Here is a 27,264-nt window from a genome sequence, read left to right on the forward strand (position 1 = left end):
TAATTGAAAAGTTATTGAAATATACAGGTTTGGATTAATGTAAAAAATCAATAATTATAAAAAAAAATTATTTTGACTTTTTCTATGACAACAATAACAATTGAATAGACTTTTTAAACAATAAAAATTATTAAAACAAGATAGAAAAACGAATTTTTAGCAGATTATTATATGATTGTATATGTTGAAAAAGAGAATATTTCAAAATTTATTCCAAATAATAAATTGATAATTTTAGTTATATGAAATATCGCTGAACAAATTTAAAAATACCAAAACTTAAAGTATGTAGTTGAATGTTAATTTTTATATAATATAATTATTAAATTTGACCTATATACTATAAATTATATTTTGTTGACTTTTTGTTAACCTATATAAGAAATTAGGGTTTAATCACTTACAGTTTCTCATATAATGAATCATTCATTGTTAAAGTAGTTGGTAAGAAGTATTGACCCGGAAAGATATATATCTCCGAGAGCTTAACTATTTTTCTTATATTGATTTTACACCGATCTTTACTTGCTTTACTTATTTCATTTCTTTATGAGTTTACACCAACAACCTTCTTTTACTATTTGCCTGACTAAGTCCAACAAGATAGCTATTACTTGCTCAATCCGACAATCCTCGTGAGATCGATTCTCACTCACCTGAGTTATTACTTGGATGACCCGGTGCCCTTGCCGATGAAGTTGTACGAGTTCTAATTTCGCGTACCACTTTGCTTTCTATGTTTTGTAAGAGATTATTGAAGATAATTGAAAACACGAGAAGAAGCAAAGCCATAGAGGAAGTCAAGTCAGAGAGGAAGCTAAGTTAGAGAGAAAGCAGAAACAAAGAGTAAGCAAAAACAAAAAGGGAGGTAAGCAGAAGCATGGTGCGCTACTTTCTCACATGCCACACACACGCCGAGGTGCCAATTCATGGTGTGCCACTTCATTCCATGCCCATGCACACCAAGCACTCCCCGGGACCGTGCAACTTGAAGGCGTGCCATGCCCTCACTCGCCCAGGCACGCCTCTATCCCCTCACTAAGGGCATGCTACGCCCAACCTTGGTGTATGCACACTAGGCCTAACTCCAGGAAGCACTCCAAGAGGTTCCTTCGAAGGTGTGCCATGTCACTACACGCCCTCACACGCCTTCCTCTTCTTCACCAAGCAGCCATGAAGGCGTGTAGCCTCCTCACATGCCCTCCACACGCCAAAAAGGCTCATGCATGACGTGCTACGCCCAACATTGACGTGTGCAGGCTGGGCCTAACTCTATGGGTGCCAAATCAAGGTACCTTCGCAAGCGTGCCACGACCTCCAAACGCCCTCTACATGCCAAGCAAGGAGCACTCCGAGGAGACATCAAGGAGCTTGGCGTGACACGCCCTCTACATGCCCATATTACTTTATTCTGGGCCAACTTTTAATCGTCTAAAAAATTCTTGGTATGACATCACACATTCACCAATTGTCCAAGTTTTACATCAAATCCAAGATCAAGTTGCAAGCTTATGATTTCAACGAAGAAACACACCAAGCTTTGAATGCCAAGAATGAAGAGAGGATCATATTTAATTAATTAAGATTAATTAGAAAAAGATTTTATTAGATTTGATTTTTTTTTTTAAATTTGAAAGTTAGGTTTAGGTTAGAATTTAAGATAAGTCCAGGAACCATTCTACAGATATCTCATCTTAACTTATCTGCATTATTTTGGAATCCTTATTTTTGTTCTACATTATGAGACTCTAATCTCCTATGTTAAGGCGAGGAGCTCTGTTGATTCTAATGGACTAATGCTATTTCTGTTCTATCTTTGATGAATGCATTTATATTTTTTTCGAGAAGCAAGTTTTTGGTCTTCATTATAAAAGTTTGAAGTTATTGGGAAATACTTTTAATCTGATTGAATTCGGTTATCACCTTAGAACAGTTGGTTTTATAATTGATTTGAAACTTCTTCTCACAATTTTTTAAGTTTCTAAAGCTAATTTTGATAAGTGGCATAAAATCAACTAGGATTAATCTTTAAAGATTGTATGGCTTTGAATTCGAAATTATGCTTAACATCTTATCATAATTAACTATTCAAGAAATTGATATTTTGTTAAGTTAAGAGAAATTGAACTACCAAAAGATTGGAATTTGATTAATTATAATTTGCCATGGATACATCTTTGCATAATCAAAATAGATAACGAAAAGCAATTTTCTTAAAGTCTAACATCTCCAAAGTCTTAACGCTTTAAATCATATTACTTTCTCTGATCATTGTTACTTGCTTTCTTCTAAATTCTTTAAGTATATTTTAATATATTACACACTAAAAAATATTACATGTGTTACGGATCTAGCCCACGGATCCTATATCCGGAACGGTCCCCGAACCCGGGTTCGACCCGCTTCGCCCTTCCAGAACCGGCCCACTCGGCCCACTAGAGTTCCTAACCAACTCTCGAATTCAAATGTCTCCCTTATCTTAGCCAAATAAGATAAGATAAGATATTCTATAAATAGANAAGTATATTTTAATATATTACACACTAAAAAATATTACATGTGTTACGGATCTAGCCCACGGATCCTATATCCGGAACGGTCCCCGAACCCGGGTTCGACCCGCTTCGCCCTTCCAGAAGGTCCGAAACCGGCCCACTAGAGTTCCTAACCAACTCTCGAATTCAAATGTCTCCCTTATCTTAGCCAAATAAGATAAGATAAGATATTCACCATCACCTATAAATAGAGGACCCAGATCCCTCCAGGTATTCACTCATTCCTCACACTTTACACCTCTCAGATCCATTCTGACTTGAGCGTCGGAGTGTCTTTGCAGGTACCTCTCCCCATCGCTCCAGTCAAGCAATCAAGCATCCGCCTCAACCCGTAAGTTTCCGATCCATCCCTCAACCCGTACCAGAGACATCTTGTACATTGGCGCCGTCTGTGGGGAACTTGCGCCGACTAGAGTCGGAATGGGGGATGTACTCGAAGAAACCTCCTCAAGCCGGGATAACTCTCGAGCAAAGAACCCGACCCCCGAGCATCAGGAGGTCACAAACCATGGAAGGATAGCAAGCACCATCCACCACGCGCAGAATAAAGAAAACGATCACATCGTCCCGAATCCGCGACACCCTGAGAAAACAGGGGACAAAGCGGCACAAATAATCCAAGATCTCTGCCTCCGAGTCCAAGAACTCGAAGGCAGACTAGCTTCCAAGGAAAGGTATAACACCGAACACGGAAGTCACGCAACCTCTAGATCAAAATCTCGCCACGGCAGATCGCCAACACGATGACACGATAGGAAATATGATCGCAGCACCTCGCGCGACCCTAGGCGAGAAAAGTCGCCGGAACGACGGTACAGCAAAAGACATAACCGCAGTACCTCCTGAGATCTAAGTCATCAACGCGACTCAGATGAAGATCGGCGACACCGAGAAACTAAGCGCACAAGAAACGACCACACAATAATGGGAGCTACACCTTTCACAGAAAGGATCTTAAGAGCAAAACTCCCCAAAGGTTTCGATAAACCCACCGACATGAAGTACGACGGAACTAAGGATCCCCAGGAACATCTAACGGCCTTCGAGGCCAGGATGAACCTAGAAGGAGCGGCCGACGCAGTCCGATGCAGGGCCTTCCCGGTGACCCTAGCCGGGCCAGCAATCAAATGGTTCAACGCCCTCCCAAACGGATCCATAGCCGGTTTCCACGACATCACACGGAAGTTCATGGCCCAGTTCACGACCAGAATTGCTAAAGCTAAACACCCCATCAGCTTGCTAGGGATGACACAAAAACAAGACGAATCCACAAGGAAATACCTCGACCGCTTCAATGACGAATGCCTAACGGTCGATGGGCTCACGGATTCAGTCGCAAGCCTCTGCTTAACTAACGGGCTCATGAACGAAGACTTCCGCAAACACCTCACCACCAAACCAGTGTGGACCATGCATGAGATCCAGAACATCGCCAGAGATTACATAAATGATGAGGAGGTCAGCTAGGTCGTCGCTGCCAACAAGCGACAACACACCCACACCCAACACGGCAACCCGGCGCAACGACATAACCCACCATCCAGAGAAAATCAAAGGGACCACCCCAAATCGACAAACACAAACCGACCACCAAGAATCGGCAAATTCTCTAATTACACACCCTTGACAGCACCAATTACCGAGATATACCACCAAATAGCAGATCGAGGCATCATATCGAAAGCCCGACAACTCAAAGAAAGAATGGGAGGCAACAAAACCCTTTACTGTGACTACCACCGAGGTTACGGACACAGGACACAAGACTGTTTCGACCTTAAAGACGCCCTCGAACAAGCCATAAGAGACGGCAAGCTCCCAGAGTTCGCCAAAATCATTAGAGAACCAAAACATGCGGAGAGAGACAGGTCGCCAGAAAGAGAAGGGCGCAACCCAAGAACGCAAAAACAACCCCCTAAGGAAAGCCAAGAGGAAGACCCAACCATCATAGTAAACGTCATCACAGGCAAAGACATATCGGGCAAGTCAAAATTAACACTGAAAAAAGATCTCAAAGTCATGGCCGTAAGAAACCACACTCTAACCACCCTGGCCGACAATACGATAACTTTCTTACCTAAAGACTGCCAGCACGGCACCTCGGCGGAAGACGCCCCTTTCGTCATCTCAGCAAGAATCGGAACAAGACTAGTACGAAGGATATTGGTGGACACCGGTGCAGACTCAAACATCCTCTTCCGAGGAGCCTTCGACAAACTCGGGCTCCACAATGACAATCTCTAAACACATCGCAACGGTGTCATGGGACTCGGAGACAACTTCCTTAAACTGGACGGCTCAATCACCCTCCCCATCACCATAGGGACAGGTAACCAGAGGAAGACAATCCTATCCGAATTCGTGATCCTAAAAAACTCCACCGCCTACAACGTCATTCTCGGAAGAAAGACAATCAATGACTTCTCCGCCGTCATTTTTACCAAATACCTCCTCATGAAGTTCACAACCGAAGATGGCTCCATCGGTACTATCCACGGAGACCGGGAGGTCGCAGCAGAATGCGACAACACCAGCCTAGCTCTACGGAAGAAATCCCGGGATGCGGCCGGAATTTTCCTAGCTGATTTGGACGCTCGACAAGACGGCCAACCCAGGCCAGAGCCAGAAGGCGACATGGAAAAACTACAAATAAGGCCAACCAAAGAGGAATACATCTTCATCAACAGGAACCTCCCATACGATCTTAAAGAGGAGCTTTTCCAACTCCTGAAACAAAATAAAGACTTGTTCGCTTTCACACCAGCCGACATGCCGGGAATACACCCCGACCTAATGTCCCATCGGCTAGCCGTGGACCCCAAAGCCAAACCAGTAGCACAAAGGAGACGAAAAATGTCACCAGACCGAGCCGCCGAGGTCAAAAGGCAAGTTAAAGCCCTACTCGAAGCCAACTTCATCAGGGAACTCCCCTACACAACCTGGCTAGCCAATGTCGTGCTAGTGAAAAAATCTAACGGGAAGTGGTGAATGTGCGTCGACTACACGGACCTCAATAAAGCCTGTCCAAAATACGCCTTTCCCCTACCAAACATCGACAGATTAGTAGATGCCGCATCCGGCCATCGATACCTCAGCTTCATGGACGCATACTCCGGCTACAACCAGATACCGATGCACTGACCCAACGAAGAAAAAACAGCATTCATCACCCCAGACGGGACATACTGCTACATAGTGATGCCCTTCGGCCTAAAAAACGCCGGAGCCACCTACCAGAGACTCGTCAACAAGATATTCCAGAACCTGTCTGGAAGCAAACTAGAAGTTTACATAGACGACATGCTCGCCAAGACAGAGTCCGGCGAGAAACTTGTCAGCGACCTCAAGCTCATAATGGACACCCTACGAAAATACCAAATGCGACTCAACCCGACAAAATGCGCCTTCGGAATGGAGGCGGGAAAGTTCCTCAGCTTTATGATCACGCAACGCGGAGTCGAAGCCAACTCGGAGAAATGTCGTGCCATCCTTGAAATGACAAACCCTAAGAACCTTAACGACATCCAAAAGCTCACCGGACGGCTCACTGCGCTATCCTATTTTCTCGAAGCGTCGGCACAAAACGCAATCCCCTTCTTTAAGCTAATGAAGAAGGGGACCCCTTTCAAGTGGGAGGCAAAATGCGAAGAAGCATTCCAACACTTCAAAAGAGTCTTGGCGGAACCGCCGGTTCTCGCCAAACCCCAAATAGGGGAAACCTTATACCTATACCTCTCTATAACGGAAGAAGCACTCGTAGCAGCACTCATCCGCAAAAATGAGAGAAAGGAACAAGAACCCATCTACTTCATAAGCAAAGTCTTACAAGACACGGAAACTCGCTACTCGCGCCTGGAAAAGCTAGCCTTCACGCTCCTCACGGCCTCCCGACACTTACGACAATACTTTCAGGCCCATCACATGACAGTCCGGACCGACCAAGCGGTCAAACAGGTGCTACAGAAGCCCGACCTAGTAGGAAGAATGCTAGCATGGTCCATCGAGCTGTCCCAATTCCAAATCAAGTTTGAACCCAGAAACGTAATCAAAGCACAAGCCATGGCCGACTTCATCGCCGAGATGACTCCGGGAAACCCTACTCCCGAGTCATGGAAGCTGCACGTCGACGGCTCATCAAACGTCACCTCCGGAGGTGCAGGAGTCATACTCGAAACCCAAAACGGGGTCGTAATCGAACAATCAGTACGATATGAATTCCCAGTCTCCAATAATCAAGCAGAATACGAGGCCCTCCTGGCAGGCCTAGCCCTAGCCAAGGACGTCGGAGCAAAAGTCCTGGAAGTAAGCACCGATTCGCAGATAGTCAGCTCCTAAATCAACGGAGACTACCAAACGCGAGACCCTCTACTCCAACAATACCTAGCCAAGGTGAACAAACTGAAAGAAGGGTTCAACCATATCACCATACGACACGTTCCCAGAGAACGAAATGCCAGAGCAGATCTCCTCTCCAAGCTAGCCAGCACCAAACCAGGACACGGCAACAAATCGCTAATTCAGGAAATCGTTAAATCACCATCCATATCCACAACGACTAACTCTTGCCTGACACTCTCCAGCCGAGGATCATGCACTCACCCTATCCTACAATACCTCCTCGACGGAACACTACCCGAAGACCCCAAAGAGGAGAAACGGACGAAAAGGGAAGCCGCCGACTACACGGTCGTCGCAGGACAATTGTACAAACGCGGATTCTCGCAACCCCTCCTCAAATGCGTCGAACTCGGGGACATGGAGTACATACTCCGCGAAATCCACGAAGGTTGTTGCGGCCACCATATCGGAGGAAAAACCCTTGCCCAGAAAGTCATCCGGGCCGGGTACTTCTGGCCCACGATTATCCGGGACTCCATGCAGTTAGTAAAAAGCTGCGATAAATGCCAAAGGCATGCCAACATCCACCAGGCCGCCCCGCACCAGCTCAGCATCATATCGGCTGAGCGGCCATTCGGCACCTGGGGAATCGACCTTGTCGGACCCTTTCCTATGGCACCCGGTCAACTCCGATATCTCATTGTCGCCATAGATTATTACACTAAATGGATCGAGGCCTAGCCCCTGGCCTCCATCATGGCAACCCAATGCCGAAAATTTCTCTGGAGACAGATCATTACCCGATTCGGGATTCCTGAGATCGTCATCTCGGACAACAGAACCCAGTTTGCTGACAAAAAATTCAGAGAGTTCCTAGAAGGACTACGTATATCCCACTGTTTCAGCTCGGTAGAACACCCCCATACAAACGGACAGGTAGAATCCGCAAATAAAATAATCGTCAAAGGACTCAAGAAGCGACTCGACGAAGCCAAAGGACTATAGGCCGACGAACTCGGATTGGTCCTATGGTCATACCGAACAACACCCCAAACGACCACAGGGGAAACACCTTTCCGATTAACATACGGTGTGGAGGCTGTCATCCCAGTAGAGATAGGAGACCCAAGCCCTAGAAAGACGGTCGGAGGTAACGACGAGGAGGCGGCACGAGACCTCATCAACGAAGAACGAAGCATAGCCCATGTCAGAGAGCTAGCCCTAAAACAAAGAATCAGCTTAAGGTACAACCACGGCATCATCAAACGAGAATTCGCACCTGACGACCTCGTCCTACGACGAAATGACATCGGAGCCCCAACCCCAGGGGAAGGAAAATAATTCCACTGTTTTACCCTTTCCCCTTCTACCTCCCAAAACGGAATAAAGATACGGCCACAAACACCGAGAACTGATCAACCTTGGGGCCCAACACACGGATATCCCCAAACACTAACGGCCTACCAAAAGCCCCAAGTCACAACGGCTTAAACACATAAATGGCTCAATAAAAAGCCTGAACGGCCATACGAGTAATTAAAAAGAAAGCAAGTTATAAGCGGCCACGATGGCACAACCCAGAGTTCAAAACACGTCAAAATACACGGCCCACGGCCAACCAAATATTCGAAATAAAACAGTTTAAAACAAACTAAAATAACAAAGTTACAATTAAAAATATTCAAGGTCAACAATTTGGCCATCACGGACGGTCTTGAAAGCCCTTATCACGGACACGTCCACACCCGGAGCCAGCACCGAAGCTTGAGCCCTCATCGCTTCCTCGGTGGCCGCAATCGCTCCCTTCGCGTCAGCCAGCAACTCCACTTTCTCCTTCTTCAGAGCAGCAACTTCAACCTTCAAAACCTCTAGCTCGCCAAGAATCACGGCAGTCTGAGAACCCGCATCAGAAGCCCATTGCCGCTCCGCACTCAGTTGAGAAAGAAGTGAAGTCTCGACCTCAGAAAGGCGGAGAATATCCGCCTCAGCTTCCTCGGAAGACTTCACTGCCTTCTCTCTCGCCACCTCGGCAGCTTCGAACTGCTCTTTCCACTTAGCCACCTCAGCTTGAGATTGACGGAGCTTCTTGTCCAACAAACCGACCTGAGCCATCACTGGCTCAGCCTTCCGGACAATAACAGCAGACCGAAGGAGGGCACGGTACACCGACTTAGCCTGGAATGAAACATCACACTCATCAAAAAATGGCTCCGTACCAGGCATCAAGTGCTGATCTATGAACCCCGAAGCATCAAAACGGCAATCCATCACAGTAGGCACAACAACTCCTCCCCAAAGGTCTCACTACTAGGCTCCTCAGGCCTCTTTCTCTTCCGAGAAGCCTCGGCAGCCGTCACCACGACAACTTCAGGTGAGCTCACGGGACCAGGTGAAGCCCGAGCACCATCCCTCACCCCCGACGAAACCACCTCCTGAGAAACGGCTCGGGAATCCGCAGCAGGGTTGGAGGCAGGGGTAGTAGGAGACGCCGACGACCCCTCCTCCCGATCCATCGCCGCCTTCAAACGCGCCAGGGAAGTCAAACCACCAGCCATCTCAACTACAAGAAATCAAAGGAAAAAACATCAAGTTACAAAATCGGAAAGACAAACATGAACAAGAAAAGAAACAAGCCACACACCAATATACGCCCGACAAGCCAGAGGATCCCCCATAACGTCTCGAGGATTTAACAGACGCTCCCCAAACAAATGCCACAGGACATTGGCGATGTCCTTATCCTCTGAAGACAAACCATCATAGGTGACCTTAGTCAAAACCGATGGACCGGCATAGAAATTCCAATAGGTCGGAAACCGGCGCATGCCCTCTAACGACAACCAAAATGGATGATGCCCCCGGATGGGGCGCACCTTAAAGTACTCTCTCTTAAAACCATGAAATGAGTCTTCAAACAAACCAAAAATGCAGCGATGAGGCTGAGCCCGGAACGACATATACCCTTTCTTATGCTTCCCCTCCTTAGACGGAAGAGTACATAAGAAAAGAAAAAGGAAGACAGGAACAGAAACCGGGAGATCAAGATACTGACACACAAGCTCAAAAGTTCGAATGGCTGCCCAACTATTTGGATGAAGCTGAGATGGCGCCACGGAACACCAACTCAGCAGCTCCTGAACAAACGGCGAAAAAGGAAGCCGCACGCCAAGCCGAGTAAACATTGATTCATAAACCCACATCCAGTCCGGAACAGTGGGCGAATCAAGGTTCAAATAGCAAATGCGCTCGTCGGCGTCTGGGAGGGCAAGCTCATACTGCCACTCCATATCGCCACCACCACAAATTGCCCCTTGATCACGGAGGCGTTGAAGATCGGCCTCCGTCATCCGCGACGAAACACCCCACACGTCGCTAGTCACCCAGGTATAGTGAGCGAGGACGCCCCAGGAAGGGGCTATTGGAGTACCCACACCCTCACTCCTCCGCCGATGCATACCTAAAACAGGGAGGAGCACCACCATCAACCTACTAACCCTACGCAGAAGCAAGGAAGATAACCGAAACCCTACTGCCACTACCAACCCAACACAGCGGTGCTCAACCCCTTTAAAACACAAACACCACCACCCAAAGCACAAAACGCAGTACAAAAAAGGAAATGGCAGAACAATGCATGGCAAATATAGAACAACAAAAGATCACAAAAGTGAAAACAAGGAAAGAGCAGAGGAAAACCAACTTGATAATGCAGAAAGCAAGCCCGGAAAATGGAGATGGGAGGCAGAAACTCAACTCCAGAAATGCAACAGAGAGAAAGAGATTTTTTCAGTTGAGAGAACGAAGGGAAAGTAAAATGAACGAGGGAAGCAAGAAGGAAAACCAAAACGGTTTCAAAAGAAAGAAGAAAGACGCAAATGGCCCTGAGCAACAAAATGACGCACAGGGGCAATAGAGGAAAAACACCCAAAAATTTCCCCTCGCAATAAATGCCCCTCGGAAAAAGAAACCAATAAAGTATGCCTCGAAAAACGCAACAGGAACGATGGATACAGAAGAGTCGCGTCAAACCAAAAACGGCCAGGCGAAACGTCGCCACGACCTTAAAAGACCATGGCCGACACGCCGAACTCCCTTCAAAAGGAATCAAACGACCAAAAAGGAACCGACCTGACTCATAGTCGGAACCACATCTCCCCATCAACAAACCGACCTAACTCGCGGACAAACCCACATCTCCCAGCGACAGACTGACCTCACTCGCTCTCATGCTCCGGGGGCAACTGTTACGGTCATCAAACCCGGCATGTGATGAAACACCCAAACAACGCGCTTCTCGCCTGACCATGAAATGGCCAGGAACTCCCCAAATTGTCAACCTGACCAAGAAACGGCCGGGAACTCCCCAAATTATCGACCTCGACTGGAAAAACCAAACAACGATCTCCTTGCCAAACCACAACGGCAAGGAAAAGGTTCCTCCAGCGATGAGACCAAGCAACCTCACTCTCTCGCTCCGGGGGCAACTGTTACGGATCCAGCCCACGGATCCTATACCCAGAATGGTCCCCGAACCCGGGTTCGACCCGCTTCACCCTTCCAGAAGGCCCGGAACTGGCCCACTAGAGTTCCTAACTAACTCTCGAATTCAAACGTCTCCCTTATCTTAGCCAAATAAGATAAGATAAGATATTGATGTGTATTTTTGGAAAAACAGAACGAATTCCAAACACACAAATCTAACCGGCAAGTGTACCGGGTCGCATCAAGTAATAATAACTCACGTGAGTGAGGTCGATCCCACAGGGATTGAAGGATTGAGCAATTTTAGTTTAGTGGTTGATTTAGTCAAGCGAATCAAGATTTGGTTGAGTGATTTGTAATTGACTGAAATTAAACTGCATGAAAATTAAAGGGAGAGGGATAATTACAATAAAGTAAAGAGAACAGAAAATAAAAGTGCTAAATCTTAAAGAACAAGGAATTAAATGGCAGAAACTTAGAACGCAAGAAATGTAAATTGCAGAATCTTAAAGTGCAAGAAATGTAAATGGCTTGAATTATAATAGGAATTGGGAATTGGATTTGCAGAAATTAGACAAGGAAAAGTAAATTGCGATAAACAGAAAAGTAGAAAAGGAATTAAAATGAAAAGGATCTCAACTGGAAATGTAAATGAATTTGGAGACGCATTCAACAGAGAAATTAGAATGAAAACTCTAGATCTCAGGACCCAAGAGACTAGATAACCAAGTCTAGATCTCAATGCCTTCCTAGATCCAAATTCAGAATTCAATTGCAAGAAAAGTAAAGATCAAGCAGTAGAAGAAAGGAATGCAAAAATTGATTTCTCAAAAAGTGCAGTAAATAAAACAGAGAGATCTCAGGGTGAGATTGAAACAGAATTCCTTCAATTCTCCAACACCCAAGATTCAAGACAAGTGTAAATGAAATTGAAAACAAGAAAACTAAGAGGAAGAGAATTCAATTCTCCTTTCCCAAGATTTAGAATCTCAAAATAACTTCTAACCAAAAGCTCTCCCAAAATTACTTAGTAAAAACTAAAACGGAAAAGCTCCCTAAAAACTTAAATTCTAAGCTATTTATACACTCTCTTCAAATGATCTTCAAGCCTTGAATTGGGCCTTTGCTCTTGATGGAATTGGGTTGACAAAAGCCTCTGTTGATTGCTCTTGGAGTTGGAGAGAAACCCACTTGTGAACCGGGCCATGAACCATTAAAGCTTGAGTCAAAGTTTGAGGCAAACTTTGACTCAAGCTTTTCATATCAGCTTGCCTCCTTTTGCTGTCATCCACGTTTGAGCCAAAGTTTGAGGTCAAACTTTGAGCCAAACGTGGATCCCTCTTGCACGCCTCTTGGCCAACGTTTGCCTAAAAGCTTGAGGCAAACGTTGGCGCACGCTTTTGCTCTCCTGGGTGTGTTTGTTGTGGCACCAACGTTTGCCTAAAAGCTTGAGGTCAAATGTTGGCGCAAGCTTTTGCTCCCTCCAGGGTGTGTTTGTTGTGGCGCCAGCGTTTGCCTAAAAGCTTGAGGTCAAACATTGGCGCAAGCTTTTGCTCCCTCCAGGGTGTAGTCAAGCTCCTCCAAAAGTTTGAGCTAAAGTTTGAGGCAAGCTTTGGCTCAAGCTTTTTGTTCTCTCTTGCTCTTTGCCATTCCTTCTTTCTTCAACCTTCTTCAAAGCTCTTTTTACCTATCATCAATCAATCAAAGACATCAAAACTATGCTCAAAATCATGAGATTGTTATTCTTTCATAATATATGATAGTTATAGCACAAAATCTCATGAAATTGCATTAATTTATCCATGGTTGATTGAATCAAAGGAAACATGAAATTCTACCCAATTGGCTTACTTATGGCTCAAGAAAGTGCATAAAATCAATTGAAAACAAAAGAAAAAGACTAGTGAAACTAGGCTAAGATGACTTGTCATCAGATATTCACCATCACCTATAAATAGAGGACCCAGATCCCTCCAGGTATTCACTCATTCCTCACACTTTACACCTCTCAGATCCATTCTGACTTGAGCGTCGGAGTATCTTTGCAGGTACCTCTCCCCATCGCTCCAGTCAAGTAATCAAGCATCCGCCTCAACCCGCAAGTTCCTGATCCATCCCTCAACCCGTACCAGAGATATCTTGTACAACATGTTAGTAACTTAATATATATAAATTATAATGTGTATTATAATATATTAGTAGCAAATAAAAAATAAGTTTAAAAAACAATAAAAGTTTATAAATATATAAATAATTGAAAAGTTATTGAAATATATAGGTTTGGATTAATGTAAAAAATCAACAACTATAAAAAAAAATTATTTTGACTTTTTCTATGACAACAATAACAATTGAATAGACTTTTTAAACAATAAAAATTATTAAAACAAGATAAAAAGAAATTTTTAGCAGATTATTATATGATTGTATATGTTGAAAAAGAGAATGTTTCAAAATTTATTTCAGATAAATTGATAATTTTAGTTATATAAAATATCGCTAAACAAATTTATTAAAATACCAAAACTTAAAGTATGTAATTGATAAGTTAAAAGTTTTAATAGAATAATACTAATTATAAATTTTTAATGTATTAAATCCACTGATTATATATTGTAAGAATCAACTTGACATCAAAAATAGGCTCGATTATATATTACGTATCCTTGTTTCCAGAATCTTCCACATAGCCATCATGCTTCATGCATGAACTTGACATAAGATTATATTGATGTGGAAGTAGAAAATATTTTCTCTTCTTATTCAAAACTTTTTCCATCGCTAAGTAAACACATATTCATATATATCTTATTTTTAGAATGATCAAGAAATGCATTATTACATTTTTGTTTTATCCGTAGAAAACTAACTACATGTGTATAAAAAGGTGAAAGAATAAAAAAGTACAACAAAGGTACAGAACCATTATTAAGAAAAGGAAATAATAGTTGATGAGATTAAGTTTCCTTTTAATTTTGTACTGAAAATTTAGTGACAACACTATATATTATGGGTCTGCCTAAAATCAGTCCACCTCTTATGAGTTTATGTGATGTACTATTCAATTTAAAGTATTAGATTAGATTGAGAAACAATCTAATAGTTTATATTTAAATTATTATTAATTTATTAAAAATTACACTTAAACACAATAACTATTTTGTTATTTTACAATTACCCACTATAAAATTTTAGAATCAAACCCTACTTGCTGCAACGATGAGCCCTTCCTCCACCCACTTCTTCTGTCTTCTTCATCAAACAGGTCTGCCTTCTTCCTCTTCGCAACGTCCCTCCGCTTCTTCCTCCACCCACTATCCACTGCCTTCTTCCACATCACGATGAACCTCCTTTTCTTCTTCTACCCCCTTTATGTCTGCCTTCTTCCTCTTCGTGACGTCCTCGGTGAGTTTTCTCTTTTTAGGGTTTATCAGATTAATTTATTTTAATAATTTTTCTGTGGGTACCAATATTCAGACAAATGAAGAGGTTGCGATTAAGCTTGTGAGTACTCTGATCTACCTGTGTTAATTTTGAAAAAGAAATAGTAATAATCAGGAGGGGCAGCTGCGGTGGCAAAGGGGAAGAGAAGGACGGGGGAGGAACCAGTGGACAAGGCCACTCTTCAGAAGCATAGACATATGATCAAGAGTCTGCTGCTAGGTCCAGGAAACGCAAACAGGTACTTACCCCCTTTTTCAATTTTTTTTTAATAAAGTTTCTTTTGTTATATATTTTGATTTAATGTTTGAAAAATGGAGATTCTTTTGTGGTAAGTGATATTCACTATTGCTGGCAATCTCACTATTGGGGGCTATAATTGTTGAGTTGAAAGGAACAGGAACTGAATTGAAGTTGAGATTTTTCAATCTTATCTCTACAACTTTAAATTACTTGTTGCAGCTTCTTGAGTTCGTCATTCCAGTATCCAGTTGTGAAAATTGGTACAGAAGATCAATCTTTTATTGACTCTGTTATGGTGATATAAAAATTGGTGATTGGATTTATATCTAATTAATTATTGAATACCCATGGGTTAGTTCTGATTTTGATGGTGGTTCTTGTTTAACTATGGAGGTTGTTTTTGTTGTTTCTTTGCTTCAGTAGAAAAGGTTATTAAAAAAGTCAAACAAATAAATAGAAGAAAAGAAGCTTGACCATTATTTTGGATTTTGATGTTGGTATCTAATATTTATACAAATGCAATTGAAGTTTATGGCATTTTAGTTCTAGGATCTGATTATGATATGTATGTTATCAGTTATGTCAATAATTACTGTAAACTTGATCTATAATTTTAAAAAAATGTTTTTATTTTTATTTTGGATGTTTTGTAGTAAATAACAGAAATTCAATTTGGCATCATTTTCTTGGAACTTTTCCATCCTGTTCCTGGAACTTTTCATATGTGAAGATCTATAATCTGCATCTGCTTGTATAGTCATTGCCGATTCTCTAATGTCACCTCACCACCAAGAGAGCGGGTAACAAATCCGCCACTACATGCACCTATTTTGCAACATTCTTCAAGGGACCATTTCATACAAAATCCACTAGCAAAAAGGTCTCCTACTCCAGTAACATCTATCGCTTTTGCTTCCCCTGTGGCTGGGACACGTACCACCTAACATGGAAAGAGAAACATAGTTCATGATAGCAAATAGATATTAGATCATTAATCACATGAGCTTTAAACTAGTTCACATTATGATCGAGTGTCACAAATGTAAAACTACCAAGAAAACCTGAACTTTATCTTAACGGTTTTTCAATTTAGATCATAATAATATGCCTAATATGCATTCATTATGACACAGTAAAAACATTTTTGGCAAATAACTAGTCCCATGCTCCTATACATGGTGAATTTTTCTGATTTACGCACCTTCTTGCCATGTTAGCAATGCATCCATTATTGCCCAAAGTTACCACAGCCTATTTGCAATATTTAGCCAGAAATTCTACAGCAGCAACTAGATCGGCATTATGCTCATCCCTGAAAATAATGGTAATGTAAATGGATGTAATGTACCAAAAGAGTGGAACAGAGGTCTATGTTGCCAGACTCCAATAACTTCATAAGTGGTGGCTTAAAATCAAACCCTACTTCCAATAACTCATGATACCTCACTAGGCTATATGCAAGAAATTTGTTGTAATGCTTTCAATTAGAAATGATCTTGGCAATTTTCGGCATAGTTTTCAGTTTCCAACTCAACTTATGCTTGGTGTAATAGGATCCATGAATGGTTTTATTTTGTTGTCATTGAAGATCATGTTTCGCTTCCATAATTACAATTTGCACTTTCCAACTCAACTTATGCTTGGTGTAATAGGATCCATGAATGGTTTTATTCTGTTGTCATTGAAGATCATGTTCCGCTTCCATAATTATAGTTTGGTTAATTCAGACGAGTGAGCAACCTTGTTAATAGCTAATTCTAGTTAAAATAAGATTGGATTATGTTAAAACTCTTTATCAAAATATATTTATAAAGATATTTAAAGAGGAATATATTATTCTAAAAACAATTTAGAATGATATATGAAGAAGTACATCATTGCATTACATTATTCTGATAACTAGAAATACAAAATACCATAGACTAAGTTTGATTGCAAAAAGTGATACATTTTAGAAACTAAAATTTATTGAATATATAATCCAGCAACTCCAACACACTACATGTATCTTGGCACTAGCAGTAACCACCCAGGTCAAATGAGTCCATCCCAGATTAGAAGTGCGGAGCGAATCTGCATCAATATGCAACCAAATGGATGTATCATGTACGTGGATGTTCTACAAAATATGTAGAACCATAAATGCACTAAAAAAAATAAAAAATCAAGCTGCATTAACAAATCAAAAATAGAATTAGAACATCACAAATAGAATTATAAACACAAAAATTGAAATCAGATTCATAAAAACAAATTCCAAAATTTTATAATCCTCATAAACAGAACAAGAAAAATTCGAACAAACATATAACTAGAAAACAACAATTGAATGAAATCAATGAAGCAAATTCATACAAAAAATTGAACAATTAGATAAATGGAACAAAAAAATTGAATTAAATCAATGAAGCAAATTTATGCATGAGGTTGAGGATCCATTGGAACTGAGACCTACGTCGCCGCTACTTGCTAAGGACGATGCCGCTGAGGAGGAAGAACGATGCGGGTGCACGACGACGGCACTCCGAGTTTGAGAACGAACAATGCGAAGAGAGATACCGAGAATGAATGACGTGGAGAGAGATGTTAAGAATGACGCCGGGAGAGGGACTGAGAACGGCAGCAATTACTGGACTGGACGGCTATGGCACAGATCCAGAGAAGAGTAATGGTGGTGGTGGCAGTAGTTCTGTGTATAGAAAAGAGAGTGCAGTGAGTTTGGGGTAAAAAAAATTAGGGTGGCTCAAAATGAATTTTAGAAACATTTGAGTGAATATAAAAAATTAATAATTATTATTAAACGGGTCTGTCTAAAATCAGCCCAAATGTTTTGAGCTTATTTGATGCACCATAAAATTTGAACCATTAGATTAGATTGATAAGCAATCTAATGGTTAGAATTTAATTTATAAATAACTTATTAAGAATTACACTAAAAAATAACAAGTCTTTTGATATTTTAAAATTTCCCCATATAAAATTTGAGACCCAAACTCTCGTTTCTGCAATTCTGCTACTTGCTGCCGGAAGACCTTCGTGACCCTGGTGTTTCTTGCTCTACGCTCTTCTGCACCAGGTGCCTTCCTGTTTAAACCCAATTTCTCGTTTTCATCTAAATTCTCCTGATTCTCTGCTTTTTTCTTCTGATTCCACCGAATTTCTTTGAATTCGTTTCAGACGCAGTGCCTCTTTAGTTCTTCCGAGATCCTCCTCCGCGCCATGACTCTCCCTGCACGTCTACTCTCCACTAGCTCAGATCGAATTTCCAGATTTTAATGAGGTAAAATTGTTCAAATAGTGTCTACATTTATGTGGTTGTTTAATATTTTCTGTTATTAGTTTTATAATGAATTTGTTTTCTAGATTGTGGCTCCAGTAACTCTGGCTGATGAAGAGATTGGCCTTGAACGAGGTGGAAGTCAGTCAGATCGCATGTCATCATTATCTATGCAGAACCCTGACATCCTAAGTGTTAATAAACTTTTAGAATTGGTAAAAGTTTATACACTTTTATATTTAGGGCTAGATGATTGGCTATTTGATTGTTTTTTCTACTGTTAAAGATATGCTAAGATAATTATCGTATGGGCAGGTTTTGGAAACTGTACGGCAAGTGACAAGTCTCTCCATTTCTTCAGCTCCAGTACCTTATGACCAAATGAAGAACTAATGTGAGGCACTTGTTACAGGGAAACAACAGAAGATGTCAGTTCTTCAAAGTTTCAAACACCAGCAAGAGACTAGAGCGCTTGTTCTTTCAAGTGATTATGAAATAAAAGTTCCCCCTCTGGCAACTAAGGATAGGATGTTTTACCATAATGGGAAAGAACAAAGTTTTCTTCAGGATTTGTTGTTGAATGTTCTCATTAGTGTTTTGGTAGCTTTAGAGTATGTGCTTCATTATCAGGATTCACACCCAATGAGAAAACTTTTTATGTATTTAGATGATGCTCTTAACTTAGTATTATTTAAAGTTTCAACTGATCCAATTAATTAAGAGATGATTTATACAAAGTTAATTGAGGTATATGTAGAGGTCATGAACATTCTATAGACATGATTCACAATAGGATAATATGGTGTCATGTGATGGCAGTATCTACTTAGTGGAAGGTTTTGGTTTTATTGTTGTATAGGTGCAGTAGCCAGTAGGCAAGGCATGTAGTTAATTTATTTATTTATTGCTGTTATATGTTGTGTTTCTAATATCAAAATAATTGTGTGTATATATTTAATTTGTAGGGCAACAATCAAACCATTTATCTTTCATTTTTAGTACTCTTTTCATTATATATCTGGTTTTTTGGATCGAATATTGAGAATTTATTCTGCAGAATGATTAGATTTACCATAGATAAATTTCTGCTATATACTTAATCTATTGAAACTAATTTTTAAACAAGAATGCTTGTCTTGGGGAAGCATTTTTGAAAAGAGCCACTATTATATGTTTTCAACTTACCAGTATCACTCCACCCAAGTGTATTATTTTATTCCTATGCACTTCATTAAAAAAGAAATGCCTTTTTATTCATGGTTATAGTAGTTCTACACTTCGCAAATAATATTAGTTATATCACCGATGCAAAGATAACCAAGATATTGAAATTGTTGGTTTTCAAAATCAAGATGCCTATTTAGCCCCTTATTGGTTTAACACTTCAATGGATTATCAATTCCCAGTTCCCTTAACACATCTTCTACCTCAGTAATCACTAAAAAGAAACAACACCCTTTTACACAAAATTTGATTCTTCATTATTGTCTACAACCAAATCTGTCATAAGATATTGAAAACAACAGCTAAAAATTTTGAAAATGATGTTCTTCATTATAATTCCCTCTGGCTTCCATTCACTCTATTAAAGTATTATTCCTTCATTAGTTCCCTGTTTTCCAGTGCTTTGCTTATTTTGACCATGACCATGGGAAAAAAAGAGAAGCTTCCACACATGCAGTAGTCATGACCAAATAGATAAATATAAAGTATGTGCTGTACACTTCCTAAATTCTAGAGACTAAGAACTTATTATATCACAAGATGTATGAGTACCTCATCTTAGTCTTAATTCTTATGCACGTTACAATGTGCATAATTTCATTTTTCGTAATTATATTATTAAAAATGCATGCATGTTCAATTGAGAGTTTTCAATTTTCTGTAGTTTCATCTTTCTATAAAATTAACTAAACAAAGATTCCGGCAATATGCTAATACCATATGGGCTTGTAAGCAAGTCATTTATGATTATTGTGAACAATGCATAAACTTCTTGAATAGACAATCAATGGAGTGTGTACATTTCATTTTTTGAGAAGTAATAATAAACAGCATCAAAATACAAACGAAATTCATATATATTAGAAAAGGTATGATGGGTACATCAAATTCTAGACGTTAATAGTAAAAAAAACTAGTGACTGCTATTAATAATTGGTCTGAATTGATGATGTTTCTAACCGCATTGTTAGATTTTCATCTTCCAGATCATATTATCAACACTGCAATTATGAAATTTCTCCAATGCTTAACTGACAGAACCTGTCCTCAAATCTACCGAGGAATGAAGCAATCTACTGAGAGACCTGGGACATTGAATGCAACCTCTTCAATTGTCCATGCCTCATCCATTTTTGTTTTGGTATGGCTCATAGCCATCTCCCCAAACCTGAAAAGAGTTACCACAGAATGCCCATTTTTGTTTCATCTGCCAGAGCACAAATCCACTGGACTCTGTGCACTCAGAGGCATTCCGGTTTTTCACTACTCTAGTTACAATTTCAAACTCAGAAGCTGCCATCCTCACCTTTCCCATTGCATATGCATTTCTTATTGAAGTTTCCTGCAAGCATAGCCAGAAAAAAACACAAGACATCAAAATCACTAGTTTAGATTTTGAATAAAACATATTCACATTTATTTTCTGATGCAAATAGAAGAATTTGGCATCCTTAACAGTAGAGAGGTACATCTAATACTTTACAGGAAGTGAAATGAATTTTAACTTCTGCACCAGGACTTGATCTGCTTGACAAGTAAACTAATCTCAAGCAATAAGTTAAGTTTTCCTACTAAGATGTCTCACAGCTTCAGCTGACAACTTTTCATGCTTCAATGTGGAACATATTCTCATGTTTTCATGATCACTTATTCCTGCATGAACCTATGGATTGTATCAGCAAAAGCCTTTAATTAAGCATCAAAGTGAATTCAACCAGGAACAACATCTTAATGAACACAATTCAAGCAAAAACTAAAGTACCTTTAGAGAAATATCCATGGCAATGTATAACTGATCATGAGATTCCCTTGCAGCATCTGGAACCACTCTAATCAATGCTTCAAATTCACAAGGTTTGAAATGGAGATCAGGAGCAAAATTGGCACCCAATTGTCCAAGAGCTTGTCCTAAGAGGCCAGCTGCCTCACCAACTGGTTGTTTCCAATCATTAGGTGGCAACACCATTTTGGTGCCACTGGGAAGGTTCCAAATAACATAAAAGGAACAAAAAAAATGAAATCAATGAAGCAGATTCATACAACAAGAACATAAAAGGAAAAAAATGAAATCAATGAAGAAAATTTATACTTGAGGCTGAGACTCCATTGGAACTTTGGAAGTGGAGGATAAAGGGGGGAGACGGAGCACCACGGCGCTGACGTCGACGCTCAACTCGCTGAGATCCACGCCACAGCTCTATGCCTGCTAAGGATGAGGCCGCTGAGGAGTGAGAACGACGACGCCCGCGGGTGCCACGACGATGGCAGAGAGAACGATGGCGCACTAAGGCTGATAACGAACGACTCGAAGAGAGAAGAGGGATACTGCGAATGAACGACGAGGAGAGAGAGGCTAAGAACGATGTCGGGATATGGGCGGAGATTGGTAGCGAGTGCTGGGCTGGACGGTGACAGCGACGGCGAAGATCAGAAAAGAATGGAGTAGGTGGTGGTGGCCCTGTGGATAGAGAGGGGAGTGTAGTGAGTTTACAGGAAAAGAAATTAGGGTTTTATTGAATTTTAAAAATATGTGTGGTAAAATATAAAAAAATAATAATTATTATTAAACCCCTATATGGGTCATATTCATAAATAATTTATTGTGCATATTTGAAAAGCTCAAAAGACTTGAGCTTACTAAAGACAGAACCTAATTAAATCCCTTATGAGTCATATTTATAATTTATATATTGTGCACATCACAAATGCTCAAAACATTTGAGCTTACTAAAGACAAATGATGAGCGGATATTTTATACGCTTTTTGGGGTTAATTTCATATAATTTTTAGTATGTTTTAGTTAGTTTTTAGTTTATTTTCATTAGTTTTTAGGAAAAATTCATATTTCTGGACTTTACTATGAGTTGTGTGTTTTTTTGTAATTTCAGGTATTTTTTTGGCTGAAATTGAGGGAGCTGAGCAAAAATCTGATTCAGGCTGAAAAAGGACTGTTGATGTTGTTGGATTCTGACCTCCCTGCACTCAAAGTGGATTTTCTGGAGCTACAGAACTCTAAATGGCATGCTTCCAATTGCGTTGGAAAGTAGACATCCAGGGCTTTCCAGAAATATATAATAGTCCATACTTTGCACAAGGATAGATGATGTAAACTGGCGTTCAACGCCAGTTCTCTGCCCAATTCTGGCGTCCAGCGCCAGAAAAGGATCAAAAGCTGGAGTTGAACGCCCAAACTGGCACATAAACTAGCGTTCAACTCCAAAAATGGCCTCTGTACGTGACTTGCTTAAATCTCAGCCCCAGCACACACCAAGTGGGCCCCAGAAGTGGATCTCTACATCATCCATCATAGTCTACTCATTTTTTGTAAACCTAGGCTACTAGTTTAGTATTTAAACAACTTTTAGAGACTTATTTTGTATCTTATGACATTTTAGATCTGAACTTTGTACTCTTTGACGGCATGAGTCTCTAAACTCCATTGTTGGGGGTGAGGAGCTCTGCTGTGTCTCGATGAATTAATGCAAGTATTTCTGTTTTCCATTGGACCCTTTTCACTGGAAGGATGGATGGTAGCCATTGACAACGGTGATCCACCTACACACAGCTTGCCATAGGAGGACGTGCGTGCGTGAACAGGAAGACAGAGGAAAGCAGAGATTCAGAAGACAAAGCATCTCCAAAACTCCAACATATCCTTCATTACTGCATAACAAGTAACCTTTAATCCATGCTCTATTGTTTAATTGCAATTCAACTGATAAACATAATTGACTTCCTGACTAAGATTTACAAGATAACCATAGATTGCTTTAAACCAACAATCTCCGTGGGATTCGACCCTTACTCACGTGAGGTATTACTTGGACGGCCCAGTGCACTTGCTGGTCAGTGGTACGAGTTGTGAAAAGTGTGATTCATAATTCGTGCACCAAGTTTTTGGCGCCGTTGCCGGGGATTGTTCGTGTTTGGACAACTAACGGTTTATTTTGTTGCTTAGATTAGGAAAAATTTTTCTTTTTTTGGTTTAGAGTCTTTTATTATTTATCCCTTGTTAAAACACTTTTAATTTATAGCTCAATTAGTTAGAACGTGGTGTTTATGTTCATGGTAATTGGCTATCATATTTTTAAAATCTTTTTCAAAAATAATTTTTTCTAGTAAATCCTGTGCCAAACTTTAAGTTTGGTGTTTTCTTGTTGATTTTTCAATATATATATTGGGTTCAGTTAGACATCTTCTATTATGGGCTTGCAGAAGGAGCTCAGATGTCTCTTGATTACTCAGCTGGTGGATCTATCCACATGAGAAAGATAATTGAAGAGGCTCAAGAGCTCATTGATACAGTTGCCAGGAATCAGCATCTGTACCTAAGCAGTGACCCTTCCATGAAAGAAGAGGTTAAAACAGCAACGGCTGAACTCAGTCCTGTGAAACAAGCTGCTGAATTCAATCAGCAATTGGACTTCCTAACAAAGCAATTAGCCGAATTCAAAGATAGATTACAAGAGACAAGGATGGCTAATATACATATGGAAGAACAGTTTAAGCAAACAAAACAGCAGCTGTCAAGACAAATAACAGAAGAATGCCAAGCAGTTCAATTAAGAAGTGGGAAAACATTAAATACCCCACCTCAAGGCAGCAAAAAGCTAAGGAATGAGCAAACCACCCAAAATTCACCTGAGGACAGTAAGAGCCCAGGGAAAAATAATTCTGGCACTAAAACACCAGAAAATTGGTGGAAGGCTGGCGCTGAACGCCCAGACCATGCCCAAAACTGGCGTTCAACGCCAGAAACAAGGCAAAATTGGCGTTCAACGCCAGAAATAGGCAAGGATCTGGCGTTGAACGCCCAAACTGGGCAAGATCTGGCGCTGAACGCCCAAAATGGGCACAATTCTGGCGTTCAGACGCCAGGAACAGATAAGGAGTTGGCGTCTAACGTCTCTCCAGTTTCTAACTCTAGCACTCAATTGCCAGTGAGGGATCAGACACACACAAATGCTGATAACAACAGGATTCAAAACCCAGGCTCATCAGATGGGTATTGCTTCTGCAAGAGTTTGATATATAAATAAGAGACAGAAAAGGGACAGAGAACCAAGTGGCTGATTGATGAGCGGATATTTTATACGCTTTTTGGGGATAATTTCATATAGTTTTGAGTATGTTTTAGTTAGTTTTTAGTCTATTTTTATTAGTTTTTAGGAAAAATTCATATTTCTGGACTTTACTATGAGTTGTGTGTTTTTCTGTAATTTCAGGTATTTTTCTGGCTGAAATTGAAGGAGCTGAGCAAAAATCTGATTCAGGCTGAAAAAGGACTGCTGATGCTGTTGGATTCTGACCTCCTTGCACTCAAAGTGGATTTTCTGGAGCTACAGAACTCGAAATGGCATGCTTCCAATTGCGTTGGAAAGTAGACATCCAGGGCTTTCCAGCAATATATAATAGTCCATACTTTGCACAAGGATAGATGATGTAAACTGGCGTTCAACGCTAGTTCTCTGTCCAATTCTGGCGTCCAGCGCCAGAAAAGGATCAAAAGCTGGAGTTGCACGCCCAAACTAGCATAAAAACTGGCGTTCAACTCCACAAATGGCCTCTGCACGTGAATTGCTTAAGTCTCAGCCCAGCACACACCAAGTGGGCCCCAAAAGTGGATCTCTGCATCATCCATCATAGTCTACTCATATTTGGTAATCAATTCGTGCACCAAGTTTTTGGCGCCGTTGCCGGGGATTGTTCGTGTTTGAACAACTGACGGATTGTTTTGTTGCTTAGATTAGGAAAATTTTTCTTTTTGGTTTAGAGTCTCTTATTATTGTTCTTGGTTAAAAATATCTTTCTTTAAAACAAGTGTTACATTTACTGCCTAGTTGGCTAGAGCATTAGTCCAAGCCCGTGGCAGTTGGGTACACTCTTTTTAAAAATCTTTTTCATAAATAATATTTTCTCTATTAAATCCTGTGCCAAACTTTAAGTTTGGTGTTTTCTTGTTGATTTTCCTTAAAAATTTCGAAAAATTATTCTGGTTTTCTAAAAATTTTAAGTTTGGTGTTCCTTGGTGTTTTCCCTCCAAAATTTTCGAAAATAAGGAACCCCAGATCTAAAAATTTCAAATCCTGCGTTATCTTATTGTTTTTCTCTCTCCTTCAAAAATTCATATTTTTATTTCGAAATTTAAAACCTTTTTCAAAAATCATCATATCTTTTTCAAAATCTCCTAACTACTTTCTCTCTCCTCACTTTTTCTTTGCCCTATTTCTATTTTTATTTGTTTATATAGAGTTCATTGACAACAAGGTAAATAATCATTTACAGAAGACCTCGGCATACAAAACAGAGAAAAAGATCTCACTGGCAAGAAAACGCCAGTAAAAGAACATTTTGGGCGTTCAACGCCCAAAATGGGCATCTACTGGGCGCTGAACGCCAGTGATGGCAGCAGCTGGGCGTTCAACGCCAGAAAGGGGCACCCACTGGCCGTTGAACGCCAGTAATGGCAGCAGCTGGGCGTTGAACGCCCAGGAGAGCAGCAATTGGGCGCTGAACGCCCAAAACAGGCAGTGTTTGGGCGTTCAAACGCCAGGAAGGCAGGGAGGAGCCAAATTCATTTTTTCCACACGTATTTCTATTTTAATTTCAAATTTTATGCTTCAATGCATGATTTTTACATGAACATGTCAAGAACCCTGATTTCTAAATTCCATAATTTCTAAAAATCCTACCACAAAAAAATATCAAATGTATTTCAATCCATAAGCACCAGGCATCTTTGCAAATTCAATCCAACTCTTTTCAAATCTTTTCTGAAAACAAATCTATCTTTTTCACTCAAAAAAAAAATTCTTTTCAACAAATCCATATCTTTTTCAAATCTCCATATTATCTTTTTCAAAATTCACATTTATCTTTTTCAATAATCTATCATATCTTTTCAAAATTAAATTATATCTTCTATCTTATCTTTTTCAACTCAATCTTTTTATCTTATCTTTTCCAATTTTTCGAAAACCCACCCCCCATCCCTTTAAATTTGGGTTCGGCCACCCCCTCCTCCATCAACAATTGCACCTAGCTCTCCTTCTATCCCTCTCCTTTCTTTTCTTTTGCTTGAGGACAAGCAAACCTCTAAGTTTGGTGTGTTCTGAAGTCACAGTTAAAAGAGCAGTGATGATCCATTGCATCATGATGGGGAAGGAAGTGGAGGTTCATCAGCTGATTTCAACTGAACTCTACAAGATTGCTAACAAAAATTTAAAAGAGGCCAGGTTGGCTTATCCAAGCGTGATTTCTCTGCTCTGCAAGGACGCTGGAGTGAGAATGGGAATAACTGAATATATCCTAATTGAAAAGCCAATCACCAAAGCATCAATGAAAAAACAACAAGCACAGGAGGATCCCATCAAGAAGAGAGCACAGGAATTCCTCCCAGAGATCCCTCAAGCTGAATACTGGGAGTATCTTGAGACGTCCGTCACCAAGATACGAGAAGCTATGGAGCAAATAATAAAAGAACAGAAGGAATTTTATATAGTTTTGAGTATGTTTTAGTTAGTTTTGAGCAAATAATAGTTGTGATGAGCGGATATTTTATACGCTTTTTGGGGATAATTTCATATAGTTTTGAGTATGTTTTAGTTAGTTTTTAGTCTATTTTTATTAGTTTTTAGGAAAAATTCATATTTCTGGACTTTACTATGAGTTGTGTCTTTTTCTGTAATTTCAGGTATTTTTCT

The 27,264-nt window shown here is 40.5% G+C and overlaps 1 protein-coding gene and 1 long non-coding RNA gene across 10 annotated transcripts; one reads left to right on the forward strand and one right to left on the reverse strand.

Annotated features, from left to right (window-relative positions):
* LOC107618502 lies at positions 14,325 to 19,346 on the forward strand. Its single transcript, XR_001615258.2, has 6 exons — positions 14,325 to 14,780; positions 14,918 to 15,057; positions 15,713 to 18,135; positions 18,237 to 18,339; positions 18,423 to 18,551; positions 18,652 to 19,346. It is a non-coding gene; the product is annotated as an uncharacterized LOC107618502 (long non-coding RNA).
* On the reverse strand, positions 20,282 to 22,080 carry LOC107631554 (BTB/POZ domain-containing protein At3g22104-like). Of its 9 annotated transcripts, none has more exons than XR_002362145.1 (4): positions 21,650 to 22,078; positions 21,323 to 21,536; positions 21,044 to 21,213; positions 20,282 to 20,902 (listed from the first exon to the last, which is right to left on the reverse strand). XR_002362145.1 is itself a non-coding variant. In XM_021122402.1 (4 exons), exons 2-4 carry the CDS (start codon positions 21,524 to 21,526, stop codon positions 20,684 to 20,686), a joined length of 501 nt encoding a protein of 166 aa, XP_020978061.1. In that variant the 5' UTR covers positions 21,527 to 21,536; positions 21,650 to 22,080; the 3' UTR covers positions 20,282 to 20,683. The 9 variants fall into 9 exon arrangements, 3 of the variants coding, with proteins under 3 accessions (XP_020978061.1, XP_020978068.1, XP_020978065.1); XR_002362144.1 differs by having other exon boundaries at positions 21,030 to 21,213; XR_002362147.1 differs by having other exon boundaries at positions 21,133 to 21,213; positions 21,650 to 22,077.

This window comes from Arachis ipaensis, chromosome B01 (assembly GCF_000816755.2).
Source record: "Arachis ipaensis cultivar K30076 chromosome B01, Araip1.1, whole genome shotgun sequence".
Taxonomy (NCBI): Eukaryota; Viridiplantae; Streptophyta; class Magnoliopsida; order Fabales; family Fabaceae; genus Arachis; species Arachis ipaensis.

What these genes read in the sequence shown, in the direction of transcription:
- LOC107631554 (XM_021122402.1), bottom strand. Translation starts at nt 21,526, where the DNA reads ATGGTGTTGCCACCTAATGATTGGAAACAACCAGTTGGTGAGGCAGCT. An exon ending in CCATGGATATTTCTCTAAAG is followed by an intron (nt 21,224 to 21,322) that starts GTACTTTAGTTT and finishes TACAATCCATAG; the next exon opens with GTTCATGCAGGAATAAGTGA. An exon ending in AAAAGTTGTCAGCTGAAGCT is followed by an intron (nt 20,903 to 21,145) that starts GTGAGACATCTT and finishes CTATGCTTGCAG; the next exon opens with GAAACTTCAATAAGAAATGC.